The following is a 12,551-nucleotide window of genomic DNA, read 5'->3' as shown; positions in this document are numbered from 1 at the left end:
ACTGATATTATGCTTTAAAGTCTGTGACCAAACACAGGGAGAAACAGGTTTTCCCTCAGACAGGAGACACGGGAGCCTTGTGGAATTAAAACAATGGAAGCCCCATTCGGGAAGATCTGTGGCTAGGAGGTGACAGAAAAGGACAAATCACTTTCTGACATCAATGAATCAGGCTTCACTGCACACTTATGAGAGAAGCAAATGCCATTCCAAGCTGACAGATAAGAACTGTGGCACTGACCAAGTGACCTACCCATAGCAGGGCAGCAGCAGAGCACACAGATCTCTTCTCAGCTCTATGCTTTACCCATAAGGTCATCTTTCTTATGGAGGAAAAATGGAATCAGGAGTCATGTCTGTCCTCAGAACTGAGTGCATATAAATGGCATGATATATTGGAGTGATACCAGGGCCTGTTGGATATGAGCTCCCCTGCTTCTTAAGATGGGCAATAAGACCAACACTAACCCCTTGAGAATCAGGAATGACACTGTGCTATAAGCACTTCAGCTAGAACAGTGCATTGTCTGTAGCTCCTCTCCCTTCTCAACACCATCCCTTGAGGTAGCACCCACCTCCTACTTCTCAGCTTCTGCTCACTCACCCATCCCACATTAAGACGGCTCTCCTGCCTCCTGCACCATGACACCATATTTCCACGTTCCAGCCAATTTTCAGATGCACCCCCCCCATCTGATATTTCACTTCTTCCTCCAGACTCCCCCAAAATACCCATCTGAGCTTACCCACTCAGCCTCCTTGCTTCGCTAGCTCACAGATAGGGCTCCCAATCTGTTTCACTGCCTCTGTCTGGACTCCCTGTTTGTGGTGATATACAGTAGATATGAACAGCATTGAATTATGCAACATTTACTTTCTGCAAACCGACTGCAGAGACTGAAACAGCTTCTTTTTGTGAGATGTGACACACTGTGCATGTGAATTTGTGGTGGGGCACACCAGCAAACCAGCATTCTCTTTTACTTTGTGTTGACAAAGCCCTGGCTCGGATGATTTAGTTGGGAATTGGTCCTGCTTTGAGCAGGGCGTTGGACTAGATGACGTGCAGAGATCCCTTCCAACCCTGATAGTCTATGATTCTATGAATTGACCTGAACCACCATGTTTCCAATAGTCACATTTTATACATTGCAACCAGTAAGGTGAAGTGAGATGTTATTCTTCAGGCTGGTGATCTAAGCGGCCATGGTTCTACAGCAGTTGCTAAGAATATTTAAAGGCTGCTTCAGGATTTAAACATTTTCTCATTGGTCTGTGCTTGACTGAGCTCATCAGGTGTCTGCTGACTTTGTAGCATGTTCGTCAGATTCAGATTTCAGTAAAAGGAAAACATGCAAGGGCTGATTCTCAACTGCTTTGCACCTTACACCATCATTTACACTCAGGCAAATCAGAACTCTCCACTCATTTACACCAGTGGCAGTTTTACAGACCCATTTTACACAAAGGTGAATGACTCTACAAGGAACAAGACAGGACAGAATCAGGCCCATAACTGCTTCAAAATAAGGTAGGACAAATCTGGCAATTGCCAAAATATTTATATTTATAAATAAATAGTTTTATATTACATTTGTTGTATTACACTAATGCATGTAACACAATCATACTAGCTAAGAAAACAAACTTGCTAATTATTTGTATGGACTCGATAGGTATTACCATCAAATGCTTTATTATACAATAAAAGTTGAAATTCAGTAATTATTTCTAACATGACAGTGACCTTTAATAGTGAGATGGAGTAGAGGATTATTATTATTTTTCTTCATATGTTACATACACCTTAGTTTGAATTTTAAAATTCTTCCAGTTTTAATTATCTGATTTTTCCTGTTTGTTCTGTTTGGCCACTGTTTGCACCTCTCTTCTTGAAGAGTTTTGTTTTTCTTTACAGTTGGCTTTTAGACAATTGCACTTTTAGGTTTTCTTACACTAGTTCAAAGATAAAATAATTGAACAGTCAATACAGAACTTTTTTTAAGTAAGCTGTTTCCACTGGAATGCATAACATTCATGGAGACATTTCTATGATGTTTCGGTTTTTTTAAAGTTTAATTTTATGGAAACTAAGATGGGGTCATGTTTGATATGAATGTCCCTCTGAAGCTCTAAAAATACTGGATTAAAAAGACCAATTAAACTATTTTCTATTACGGTACTATTCCATGCACATATAGGTGTGCATTTTTCATGGCAGAGTACATTCTTAATGTCTGCATGTGTGTGGTCTAATTCTCAATAGTGCTAATGTGAAGGCATAGCTAGAGACCTACACACTGCTTAGTTACTGATACCACTTACCCATATGTGGGCAGTGGAGTAGCAGGGTCTTGCCAGGGCAATTAATTAATTAAAGTGCAAAAGCAGACTATAACAGGAGGGAACTATTAAACAGGCATTATTTTAAAGCAACAGCATATTTTAGGAATCATTAAATAGTTTACAGCCATATAGCTACTACAGAGCTTAGAGCCCATGCTGACAGATATAGACAGAAGATACAAATACCGTGAAATGACATTCAGTATTACAGACAAGGAGGCTGGGGCATATTACTTGTTTGTAAGGTAGGAGAGGCAGTTTGTTACGTTTAGTCTGGTAGCTGATGAGTAGCAAACACCTACTGAGAGGGTGGCAGACTCCAATTATTGTATCTATGGTATTTACATAGCACCAATTAGCATAGTATCTAGGCATGGCACCATTACAGTCACAGAATGGAAGCAGCTGCACAGCAGTCACTGCTGCATGAAGCAATGACTGTACACATGCTGCATGCATACACACTCTCGCTCACCCGTGCATATACTGCAGTTCTGGAACTTGTGCTGGTAGTTCAGAAACAGCTAAGCACATAGGGAACGCTGCCTGTAGTTTGTAAGGGCTGAAAGGTAAGCCAATCTTAGAGAGAAGAATTATAGCGGCAACTCTAGGATGCCCTTCTCAGTCTCTTCTATTTCTGATTTCATGAATTCAGATTTCCTCTTGACCCCAGCCAACCCCCCGTCACCTACTGTCACCCTTAAAGTCCTTGTGTTCTCTCTTATTCATTCATCAGAAGCTTTGGACCTTTGTTATTCAAGAGATGAATGTTACGGCTTGTCTGCATGGGACAAGTAGAAATAAGCTACAGTGAACTAAGGCCACTTTACTTCTGAATGAGAGCATCTACACAGGGATTGAATGTGCTTTAATTAAGGCATGTTGACTTCACTGCTTTAGTTGATTAGTCTGAGCTTTCCTGAGTGTCACGTTAGTGTCACCGTCTTCCACTCACATGCTGAGTAGAGCAGGATAAGAGACTTTTGAGACTAATTTAAACATTATAACTACCATGGAGCCTTTGGATTTTCATTTGTAGCTTAGCTAAAGAGAACCATAAAAGGCAACAGTTCCCACAGTGCACCAGGTCCTCTTTAAAGCAGCCCTAATCATGAGGACCGTCTTGCAAAAGCTGCTGCATCTAACATATTTATTGCTGTCATAGTGATCTCTTCTGCTGGCTGAGATTGGCTGTGTTAAAACAGCCAGCCAGGTTCTTGTCTCAATTGCTGGTGAAATCTGGCAGTGAAATCTGGCAGTAATTCTACAGAAGGCAACATACCTAGGGTCAGAATCTGACCCAGTAATTTCTAAGTTTTTAGAAGAGCCACAGCTGCATTCATAACTCAAACTCTACTTTCAAGAGAAGTGATTCACTGTAGGGGGAAATAATAAAGGTAAGTGGCAACTAATTACCAGAACTCCACTATAGAAATTGTAAGAAAAATGGAGAGAAGGATCTCGTTTTCAGTGGAAAATCCTCTAAAGCCTCACTTGCTGTCACATAACTTTAAACCAGATTTTTTATTGATCACAGCCGCAGTTTGAAGGAACAGTGATTACAATCCTGATCCTGCAAGATGCTCCACCTGGGCAGACCACTGTGCCCACACACAGCCCCATTAATTGCAATGGACGTGGCTTGTGGAATTAGAGCCTAAAACAATACAGTTCTAATAGTCACTGATCCTAGCTGTTGGTAGAAATTATGTAAGAAACAGTGAGGAGTAAATCTACACAGAGCTGCATGTAAACCCCTGGGTTTGCAACAGAAAAGCTAGTGGAAAAAGTCTACCTCCCAAGAGTATGACACTGAAATGATGACTGTCCTCACCCAGAATATTTTGGATAGGCAGCTGGATTACTTCTGACTTGGGAAAATTTAGTAGCAACACATACTACATAATGTAGGCCTAGATCTTGCTGGTCATGAATAAACTTGCATATAGCTCAATTTGAGTGCAAGGTTAAACTGTAAAACAAGGGTAGGACAGGCTGTCTTCTGCAGGGTGGCCAAGCGTCCCGATATTCAGTCGTTTGTCCCGCGTCCCGACGGATGTATGGTCAGGATGCCATTTGTCCTGATATTCTGGCTCTGGGTTTTGTTTTTTTTTGCTTTGGCAGCGCTCCGGACCTGCCCCCTCATGTGTCCCGATATTTTGTTCCTGTAATCTGGTCACCCTAGTCTTCTGGAGACTGTTTTTGGACTAACTGAGGTAAGCAGGGACACTTTGAACTGACAAGCTTGAAATGTACCTAAGTTGAGGACAGAAGTGACTGGGCCCTACACAATCTGCAAAGCAACTGGTCCTTACATGATCCGTATGATGTCCAAAACAATTACATTTAAAAAGTATAGCTGTTAATAACTAGAAAAATGTGTAGTGTGTGATTTGATTTGGAATTGTGATGTCACCTTGTATTTAAACCAGCTGTATCTAGTCCTGGCTAGTGTGGGCACAGAACTGTTCCATGCCTAATGAAGTAACCTGAGTGATAAGCTGGAGCTGAACTGAGTTTTTGGATCTGAGAGAACTGGATGAAATGTTCTGGATAAGTCAAGTGGAAAAGGTCTCAGAAGGAGTTCCAGCACATAAAAGCACCTGAAACAGGGAGGTAGAATCAGTGATTATCCCAGATTGTAGCATGGGAAGTGTCTTTTCAATACTTCAAGGGAACTTTGCTGCCCGAGCATGCTTACTGTAGAGATTGAAAGCTTTTCAATAAAGCCTGAGGGTTGGACAGCTTGGCTCTATTATTAGCCCTATGACAAATAACACTCTGCTGCTATCTGACACTGTAGTCTTATTTTTTGAGCAAAGACTGTCAGAGCAAGAGGTACCATGCTTCATACAAATAAATATATATTCCATTTTTGCCAACATAGTAACCATCAAATCTATTATTTTAAAACGAGGCAGGTGTGCTGAAACAAAGCCATCTGGGTTGGTCCCATAACAAATCACACGTGTCCAGAATGGAATTTGGTTTGTCTCTTTGTAAGCTCTTAGCAATATACCTGAAAGTCCAGCTGGTCAGATGGACTAGGCATCTGTGAATTTAAGTAAGTATACAGTATCCACCACAAAATTCTTCCTCTGTGGGTGGTGGTGTCTCCAACTGGACTCCGAACTTTTGTTTGTCTTTATCCCAAAGTTCTGGAGTCTGTAGGATCTTTATGACCACTTCCTCAAAGGCACATTGTACTCCATCCCGCGTTTTAGCACTGGTCTCTAGAGAGAGAGGGTAAAAACCAATAATTTACATTTTTGCACAGAATTTTCCGCTTTATAAAACAATTATATTTGGAGGGAGGGGGATGGTATTTTGTTATTTGCAGCTGAACTTTTTTCCTCTTCAGTTCTCAGTAAACTCGAGAAATCATCCCACAGCAGCCTGAAGAGTCTAATTTCCACTGAAGGAAACTCCATTGTTTCCCCTTCCTTTTTGCATTTTTAAATTGAAACTTCTCCTCGGGTTGTGACCAATCCTGCACATATATGTTTAGAAAAAGATGGCTCTAGAATTTAATCAGCAAACAAAGGAAAGTTCTCCCTTTACTTATTTGTTGTGCTTCATACTTAATTCTGCCTTACTGTGTGGCAATGGACTAGATGACCCCTTTAGGTCCTTCCAACCCTACATTTCAAAGGCTTCACCAATTGTAGGTTCTCATTTCATTGCACCTTCACTCATCTTGACCATATCATCTCCCCAAGACAGATTGCATTCTACAATTGGCTATAAATTCACCTCCATAACTCTACAAAAAATTCAAAGTTGAAAAATAGGAACTGGTCAAAATTCTGGGTATCAGCCCCAAATAAAGATTCCAGTCTGAGCAGAGTATGGCTCGGGTTTGGGAACACAATACAGCACATTACTTTTAAGTCACAGATTTAAATGTAGCAGCCAGTCAATGACACTAATCTTATTTTCAATTAACATTAATATTTGCAAGAGAAGGGTTGGACTGGTGCCAATATGATAGGTATGCATTATGGGTCTAACATTCAGGGCACTGAGCACCCAGAACTCCAGGTCAGGTAAACATGCAGCACCTCAGAAAATAAGACTCTTTGTACACACACAGGGCACCAAGGCAGTAAAGGAGTCATGTTAATTTAACTCCAGATGGATCTGAAAGGTACTTGCTGCCTTCAGCCATCTGTAGCTGCAGTAGCTCAAGAGTAACAAAGAAAAATCTCCTGGAGGAGAGCTGCATTCTGTTCATTCATGCTCAGCTGTAACAAAATAACTGTCCTATTTTTATATCTTTATTGGCAAAGAACTGCATACCTATAAAGAGCATTGAGTGTTTCCTAGCGAACTGGAGTCCCTCTTTTTTGTTTATCTCACGATCTGGCTGTAGAGAAAAGAAAAGAATAAAAGTAAAATACGCTATACGTGCCAGGTCTTGGGAACTCCAAGGAAAAGTGTCATTGTGGGCATATTTTCTAAAACGCCTCCAGATACATCAAATTGTTGCTGCAAATCTGTAAGTCTATATCAGGGGTCGGCAACCTCTGGCCAGGGCCAGCTCTAGTGTTTTTGCCACCCCAGACACCAAGCTTTGACCCACAGAGCGGTTAAATCACTGACTGGATTGTATGAAACTAAAGGAGGAGTTGTTCAAAAAGACCAGTGTACAAGAAAGAGTGGAGATGTTAGTGTGTGAGGCTGACAAATGGGTGGACAAGGCTGGCAGCGTCTGCAGGAGATACCATGACAAGAATGGACAAGGAGGAAGAAGCAGAGCTATAAAGGGCCTTGAAGACAAGCACAAGAAGCTTGAACTCAGTGTGATGAGATAGAGTGAGCCAGTGGAGGCATTCAGAGAGAATGATGCTGTCAGAGTGGTGAGCAAGAAATAGAATTCTAGTCTCTGCCTTCTGAACAGATTGGAGGGGACAAAGTGTTAGGGAGGCTAGCGAGGAGGCTGCAGTAGTTAAGATGGGAAATGAGGCCCATTGAAGAAACCTGAACAGTTTAACATTGCTGAGAGTCAGAAGAGGAGGGAGAATGACAGCAGATCTGAAACCCAGAAGCAATACCTACGGGAGACCCAGAGGCTGAGTCTAAGACACACTGCTTAGCCAAAGGGTCAGGAGAAAGGGACAGCTGAGGAGAGAGAGTGAGGTCTTGTAACTCAGATGGCACTTCACTGGAGATGCTCAGGAAGAGTTCCAGAGTAGTTTCTTTTCATTAAATATTATTTGCTCTTTCGATTCATCTTGTTTACAACAGCTCACCTGATTTAGATCAGGTCATCTCTCCGGGACAGTTTGCACAAAATTCCCAAACAACCTTCTGCCTCTAAGAAGAGGCAGCGAGGAAAGGAGGTCTCCAGCCTGCCCCATTCAGGTTTTTCAGTCAAGGCGGCACAGACCAGGTATGCTGCATGCAAGGCTGTGAGCCTCCTGGTGCACAGGAAACACCTACTGACCATGAATGAGAACCAAGTGTATGAGCAGCTCTAAACTGACCTTGTCAATTTTATTGCCAACTAACATTTTTACAATGTTGCTCTGCGTAGCATATGTCTCCAGCTCCTTCAGCCAGGTCATTAGTTTTGTGAAAGTGTCTTTTCTCGTGACATCATACACTAACAACAAAAGAAAGGGACACTGTCAACTGCAGATTCCTGGGCTATTTTTACTGCATTAGTGCTGCACTTATTTCTTATGTCTTTATTCGTTTGAGGTTACTTTCAAATAATTTTAGGAGTAGTAGATGTGATCCCTCTGACAGTAGGAATATCAATTCTAATCCCTGATGACTCAGAGTATGTATAGTGATGATAGGAAACAAACATCTGTTCCGGTAATATTTAAGGTTAGGGAACCCAACCTAACAGCTAGGGCTTTATGCTGTTACTGGCTTTGAATTCAAGAGCTGAGAGTAGAACTGCAGGATATTTTAAAATAGAAAGTTACGTATTTAAGGGGGCAGTGGAGTGTGTTCATGTGTGGGTTAGCAACAGAAATCTGGAATTTTTCAGTACCCTTTTAAAAAAGAGACTTTTGGTTATTGGTAACTCCACAACTGTGCTTACTTATTGCTAATTAGTTGAACAGAGTGGCAGACTATACCACAGAAGGAATGTATATTCTGTATAGCAGGTTATTCAGCTTTCATAATCCCTTGACAATAGGAATCAGATTTTTTCAGATGATGCGATCACAAAGAATAAGACCTGCCATAAGTTATTTGCACATTTCACCAGCAGATTTGATATTGTTTCTGAAGAGGGAAATAGTAATGTCTCAGGAAGAGCAGACTTGAAAAACAATTTGCTTTGTAACCAGAAATGTTCCAAACAGAAATTACTATAAAGCTGAGACTGCATCTGCTCAATGGTTGAGCTGTCTGTAATATAAAGTCTACAGCTTTTTAATTTAAAATGTTCTGAAGCCTCATCACTTCCTACTGATAAGACTAGGAGCCAAAACTCAGCCTAGTGGAACAGGCATATTGTTAAAACCATATGAATTGCTTCTCTTCCCTTTTTGGTGAATACCACTTCTTTTGGTATTCTTTTGGTAAAGAAGTATTAACATTTAGTTAGTGATAATGATTTCAAAGTTGTGCTAATCATATTCCTCCTACCTAAAATAACACCTTGAGCTCCTCGGTAATAACTGGGCGTCAGTGTTCTAAACCGTTCCTGTCCCGCTGTATCCTACAGAGGAAAACCCCAAAAGATTTAGAACTAAAGGGTAATTTGCAATATGTGGCATAAACAGAAAAAGTTAACAATGCTTTGACCATGAATCTTGAAATTAGGATATATAAAGCACAGGAGATGTACAGTCAGGGAAACAGGCAACAAATATTAGGAAAAATAATGAGATGAAAAGAAAAAACATGAAAAAGGAGAGGTTATAATTCAAGGTTAAAATTAAAGAGGATGTCAGCTTCTGAACAGGAGTAAAGAGGTGAAGAAAGCCAATGAGACTCAGATCTGGAAGGCCATTTAAAAATAAATAAGGGAATAATACTGCAAGCAAAACAATACTATATATACAATGAGCAGGGTTGGAAGTGGAAGAGGTGAGGAAATGGGACTAAATACTCAACCAGTGCAAGACACTGCAGGCAGGAGGAGCAAACAGTGGGTTTGATTGTCCCATTGGCTTATCCTGCAGTAGAAGAAGAGGGCCCAGTATGTGTAAATCATTTTGAGGCTAGCAGGATTCCAAGCAAATGAGAAATTAGATTTAAGTTATTCACAGGTCAATTAAATTATTAGTGCAATACCCTGTATCAGGGATCGGCAACCTTTGGCATGTGGTCCACCAGGGTAAGCCCAATGGCGGGCCGGGCCAGTTTGTTTACCTGCTGCGTCTGCAGGTTTGGCCGATCGCGGCTCCCACTAGCCACTGTTTGCAGCTCCAAGCCAATGGAGGCTGCGGGAAGCGGCGGCCAGCACATCCCTCGGCCCGTGCTGCAGCCCCCATTGGCTTGGAGCGGCGTACTGCAGTCAGTGGGAGCCGCGATCGGCAGAACCTATGGATGCGGCAGGTAAACAAAGTGGCCCAGCCTGCCAGGGTGCTTACTCTGGCAGGCCATGTGCCAAAGGTTGCCAATCCTTCCCTATATTTCCCTCCAGAAAGACTTCAAACATCTCCAGAGTGCATTATAAAGTCCAACCCCCCAGAGAAAGGACTATAAAGAGGCAAAGGAATATGAAATTTTACCTACTATGATTTCTTTAAGTTAAGCACCAATGTTGACACAAGAACAAATGGGTATAAACTGGCCATCAATAAGTTTAAGGCTTGAAATTAGGCTAAGGTTTCTAACCATCAAAGGAGTGAAAGTGAAGTTCTGGAACAGCTTTCCAAGGGGAGTAATGGGGGCAAAAAACCTAACTGGCTTCAAGACTGAGCTTGTTAAGTTTAGTGAGGGGATGGTGTGATGAGACTGTCTACAATAAGTCAATCTGCAACTGTAAATAGCAAATGTCTCCAACAGCCCATGATGGGACACTAGATGGGAAGCGCTCTTAGTTACTACTGAGAATTCTTTCCCAGGTGCCTGGCTAGTGGATTTTGTCCACATGCTCAGGGTCTAACTGATCACCATATTTGGGGTCAAAAAGGAATTTTTCCCCAGGGCCAGATTGGCAGAGACTTGGGGGGATCCTTCCCCAGCAGCATGGGGAACAGGACCTTGCTGGTTTGAACTATGGTAAATGGAGGATTTCTCTGTAACCTGAAGTCTTTAAATCATGTTTTGAGAACTTCAGTAACTCAGCCAGAGATTATGGGTCTATTATAGGAGTGGGTGGGTAGGTTCTGTGGCCTGCAATGAGGTCATACTAGATGATCACAGTGGCACCTTCTGGCCTGAAAGTCTGAGTCTACTTCAGAAATTGCCCTTTTATTTAAAATATATGTAAGGATTACAATACCTGAACATCTACACCATCACACAATTTCTCTACGTTGTTCAGTAAATATTCAATCATAGGTTTGGCATGGTATTCACTTACAAGGGCTGACCTGTAGAGTTTTTATTAAGCAGTTTGTTATTATACCCTTAAGCCTCCAAGTACACAAGGATACAACAGCAGAGCACTCCTTCGTACCAGTGCAACTGGCAATATGAAAGAACAAAAAAGAAATGGTTCCTAAATGTTATCCCCAGTTTTAATAATAAAGAAAATCCTGCAGTGACCAATGCAATCTTAGTAAAATAAAAATTTAAAAAATTTCTCATGGATAACTGACTAATCAAAAAGAAGAGGAAGGATTTTAAAGCCACTACACAAGTGATGTTCTTAGAAATAAGCAGTTCTGCTTTAACATCTGGCATGCTGGGGCAGATTACTGTACATCCAGCCACAGGGAACTTCAGATCATTGCCTGCTCAGCCTTTATGAAACTGTAAAGTACACGAAATGCAGGGCAAGTGCTATGTTCCAAGTCTGTTTGCTATTCTAGAGACCAGTTTCCCCATCAAGCTTTTGAAATCTTATTTGCTTTCCAAATACTAATTCCAGAACAGCTGGAAATTTTTTTTTTTTTTTATTATTATTTTCAACCTTATCTATGATTTTTAATTTTCACAGAGCACCAGTCATCAGAGTACCTATGCACAGAACAAAGTAAGCTGACATAGACCTTAAACAAAGATGGACTCTGCACATCTTTCTGGGGGTAGGCAGCTTGTTTATGGATTTTATTTTTTGTATTATATAATACAGCTTCATGTCAGTAATGAGTGATTTCTCCTGATGCTGTTAACATACTGCTGCAAAGGTATCTTTTTCAGCAGCACAATTTGCACAGGCTCTGCCCTTGATTTTGATCTCAGAACAGCAAGACACACCATTGTGACTGAAGCTTGGTTATTTGAATTCCCTCTTGGCAGAGCTGCTTCTTTGCTTGCAACTTGTTCAGAATGCAAGAAGCATATTTCCTCCCTAGTTTAAGCAACCATGATTGTATTACTTCTGCTTTATAGACAATCAATGTAAATGATGCAAATTGGCAGGTTGCTTCTGATAGCATTTTTTGTTTTGTTTTTATTTTAAAGCCTTAACAGTATTGGTCCAAGATAATGTATATGAAGCCTCATGCATATGAGCATCTACCCCCACACTATCCACCTTTTAGATCTGAGGCTGACAGACAATTGTACCCTCATGTATATGGAACCTGCTCCTTCTGAGTTTAATTTCAGTCTCCCTCACCTCACTTAAACAAGAAAAGTTGAGGATCTGAGAGAGGAGGGGGCAGAAAGCAAACAGAGAGGAGAATAACAGGCATGTAGAAATATATTTTTGGGAGAGAGAGAGAAAGTTTCAACTTTTTCTTTTAATTTTAAGTAGGGCATTTGAAATAGTTTTTTTATTTTGGGGTATTTTAGTTCATGATCATTCTATTGCACTGAGCACCAAGCACTGTGGATGTGGGTGTGGAGAGGAAGCTTTAGAAATATCATAGTTATACTTTCCATGCAGTTGCAGTCTGGTGTGGGCTGTAGCCTATGAAAGCTTATGCTCAAACAAATTTGTTAGTTTCTAAGGTGCCACAAGTACTCCTGTTCTTTTTGCTAATTTTCAGAGGTTCTGAATTCCTCCACTGAAGCCAGCAGTGGTAGGTGAAGGCTCAGACCCTGACCCTCTGAAAATAAGTCTGTATCAGTGATTAAACAGTGATTACAACACTGAATTCCCCTTTCCCATTAATTGAAGG

General features: G+C 41.1%; 1 protein-coding gene across 6 annotated transcripts in view; it reads right to left on the bottom strand.

Moving 5' to 3' along the window:
• The window catches only part of LOC127040667 (ras-related protein Rab-18-B-like), a 28,161-nt gene that overhangs the window by 13,965 nt on the left and 1,645 nt on the right, over positions 1 to 12,551 (bottom strand). For 2 of the 6 annotated variants that reach the window (XM_050935135.1, XM_050935139.1), the window contains exons 4-7: positions 8,956 to 9,028; positions 7,833 to 7,951; positions 6,646 to 6,712; positions 5,366 to 5,579 (exon numbers count right to left, since the gene is read on the bottom strand). In XM_050935135.1, the coding sequence (XP_050791092.1) occupies positions 5,407 to 5,579; positions 6,646 to 6,712; positions 7,833 to 7,951; positions 8,956 to 9,028 (432 nt within the window). In that variant the 3' untranslated portion in view covers positions 5,366 to 5,406. The other 4 variants (XR_007771500.1, XM_050935136.1, XM_050935138.1 and 1 more) reach the window with 4 other exon arrangements.

This window comes from Gopherus flavomarginatus, chromosome 25 (assembly GCF_025201925.1).
Source record: "Gopherus flavomarginatus isolate rGopFla2 chromosome 25, rGopFla2.mat.asm, whole genome shotgun sequence".
NCBI lineage: Eukaryota > Metazoa > Chordata > Testudines > Testudinidae > Gopherus > Gopherus flavomarginatus.
This window is presented reverse-complemented; position numbering and strand designations above follow the sequence as displayed.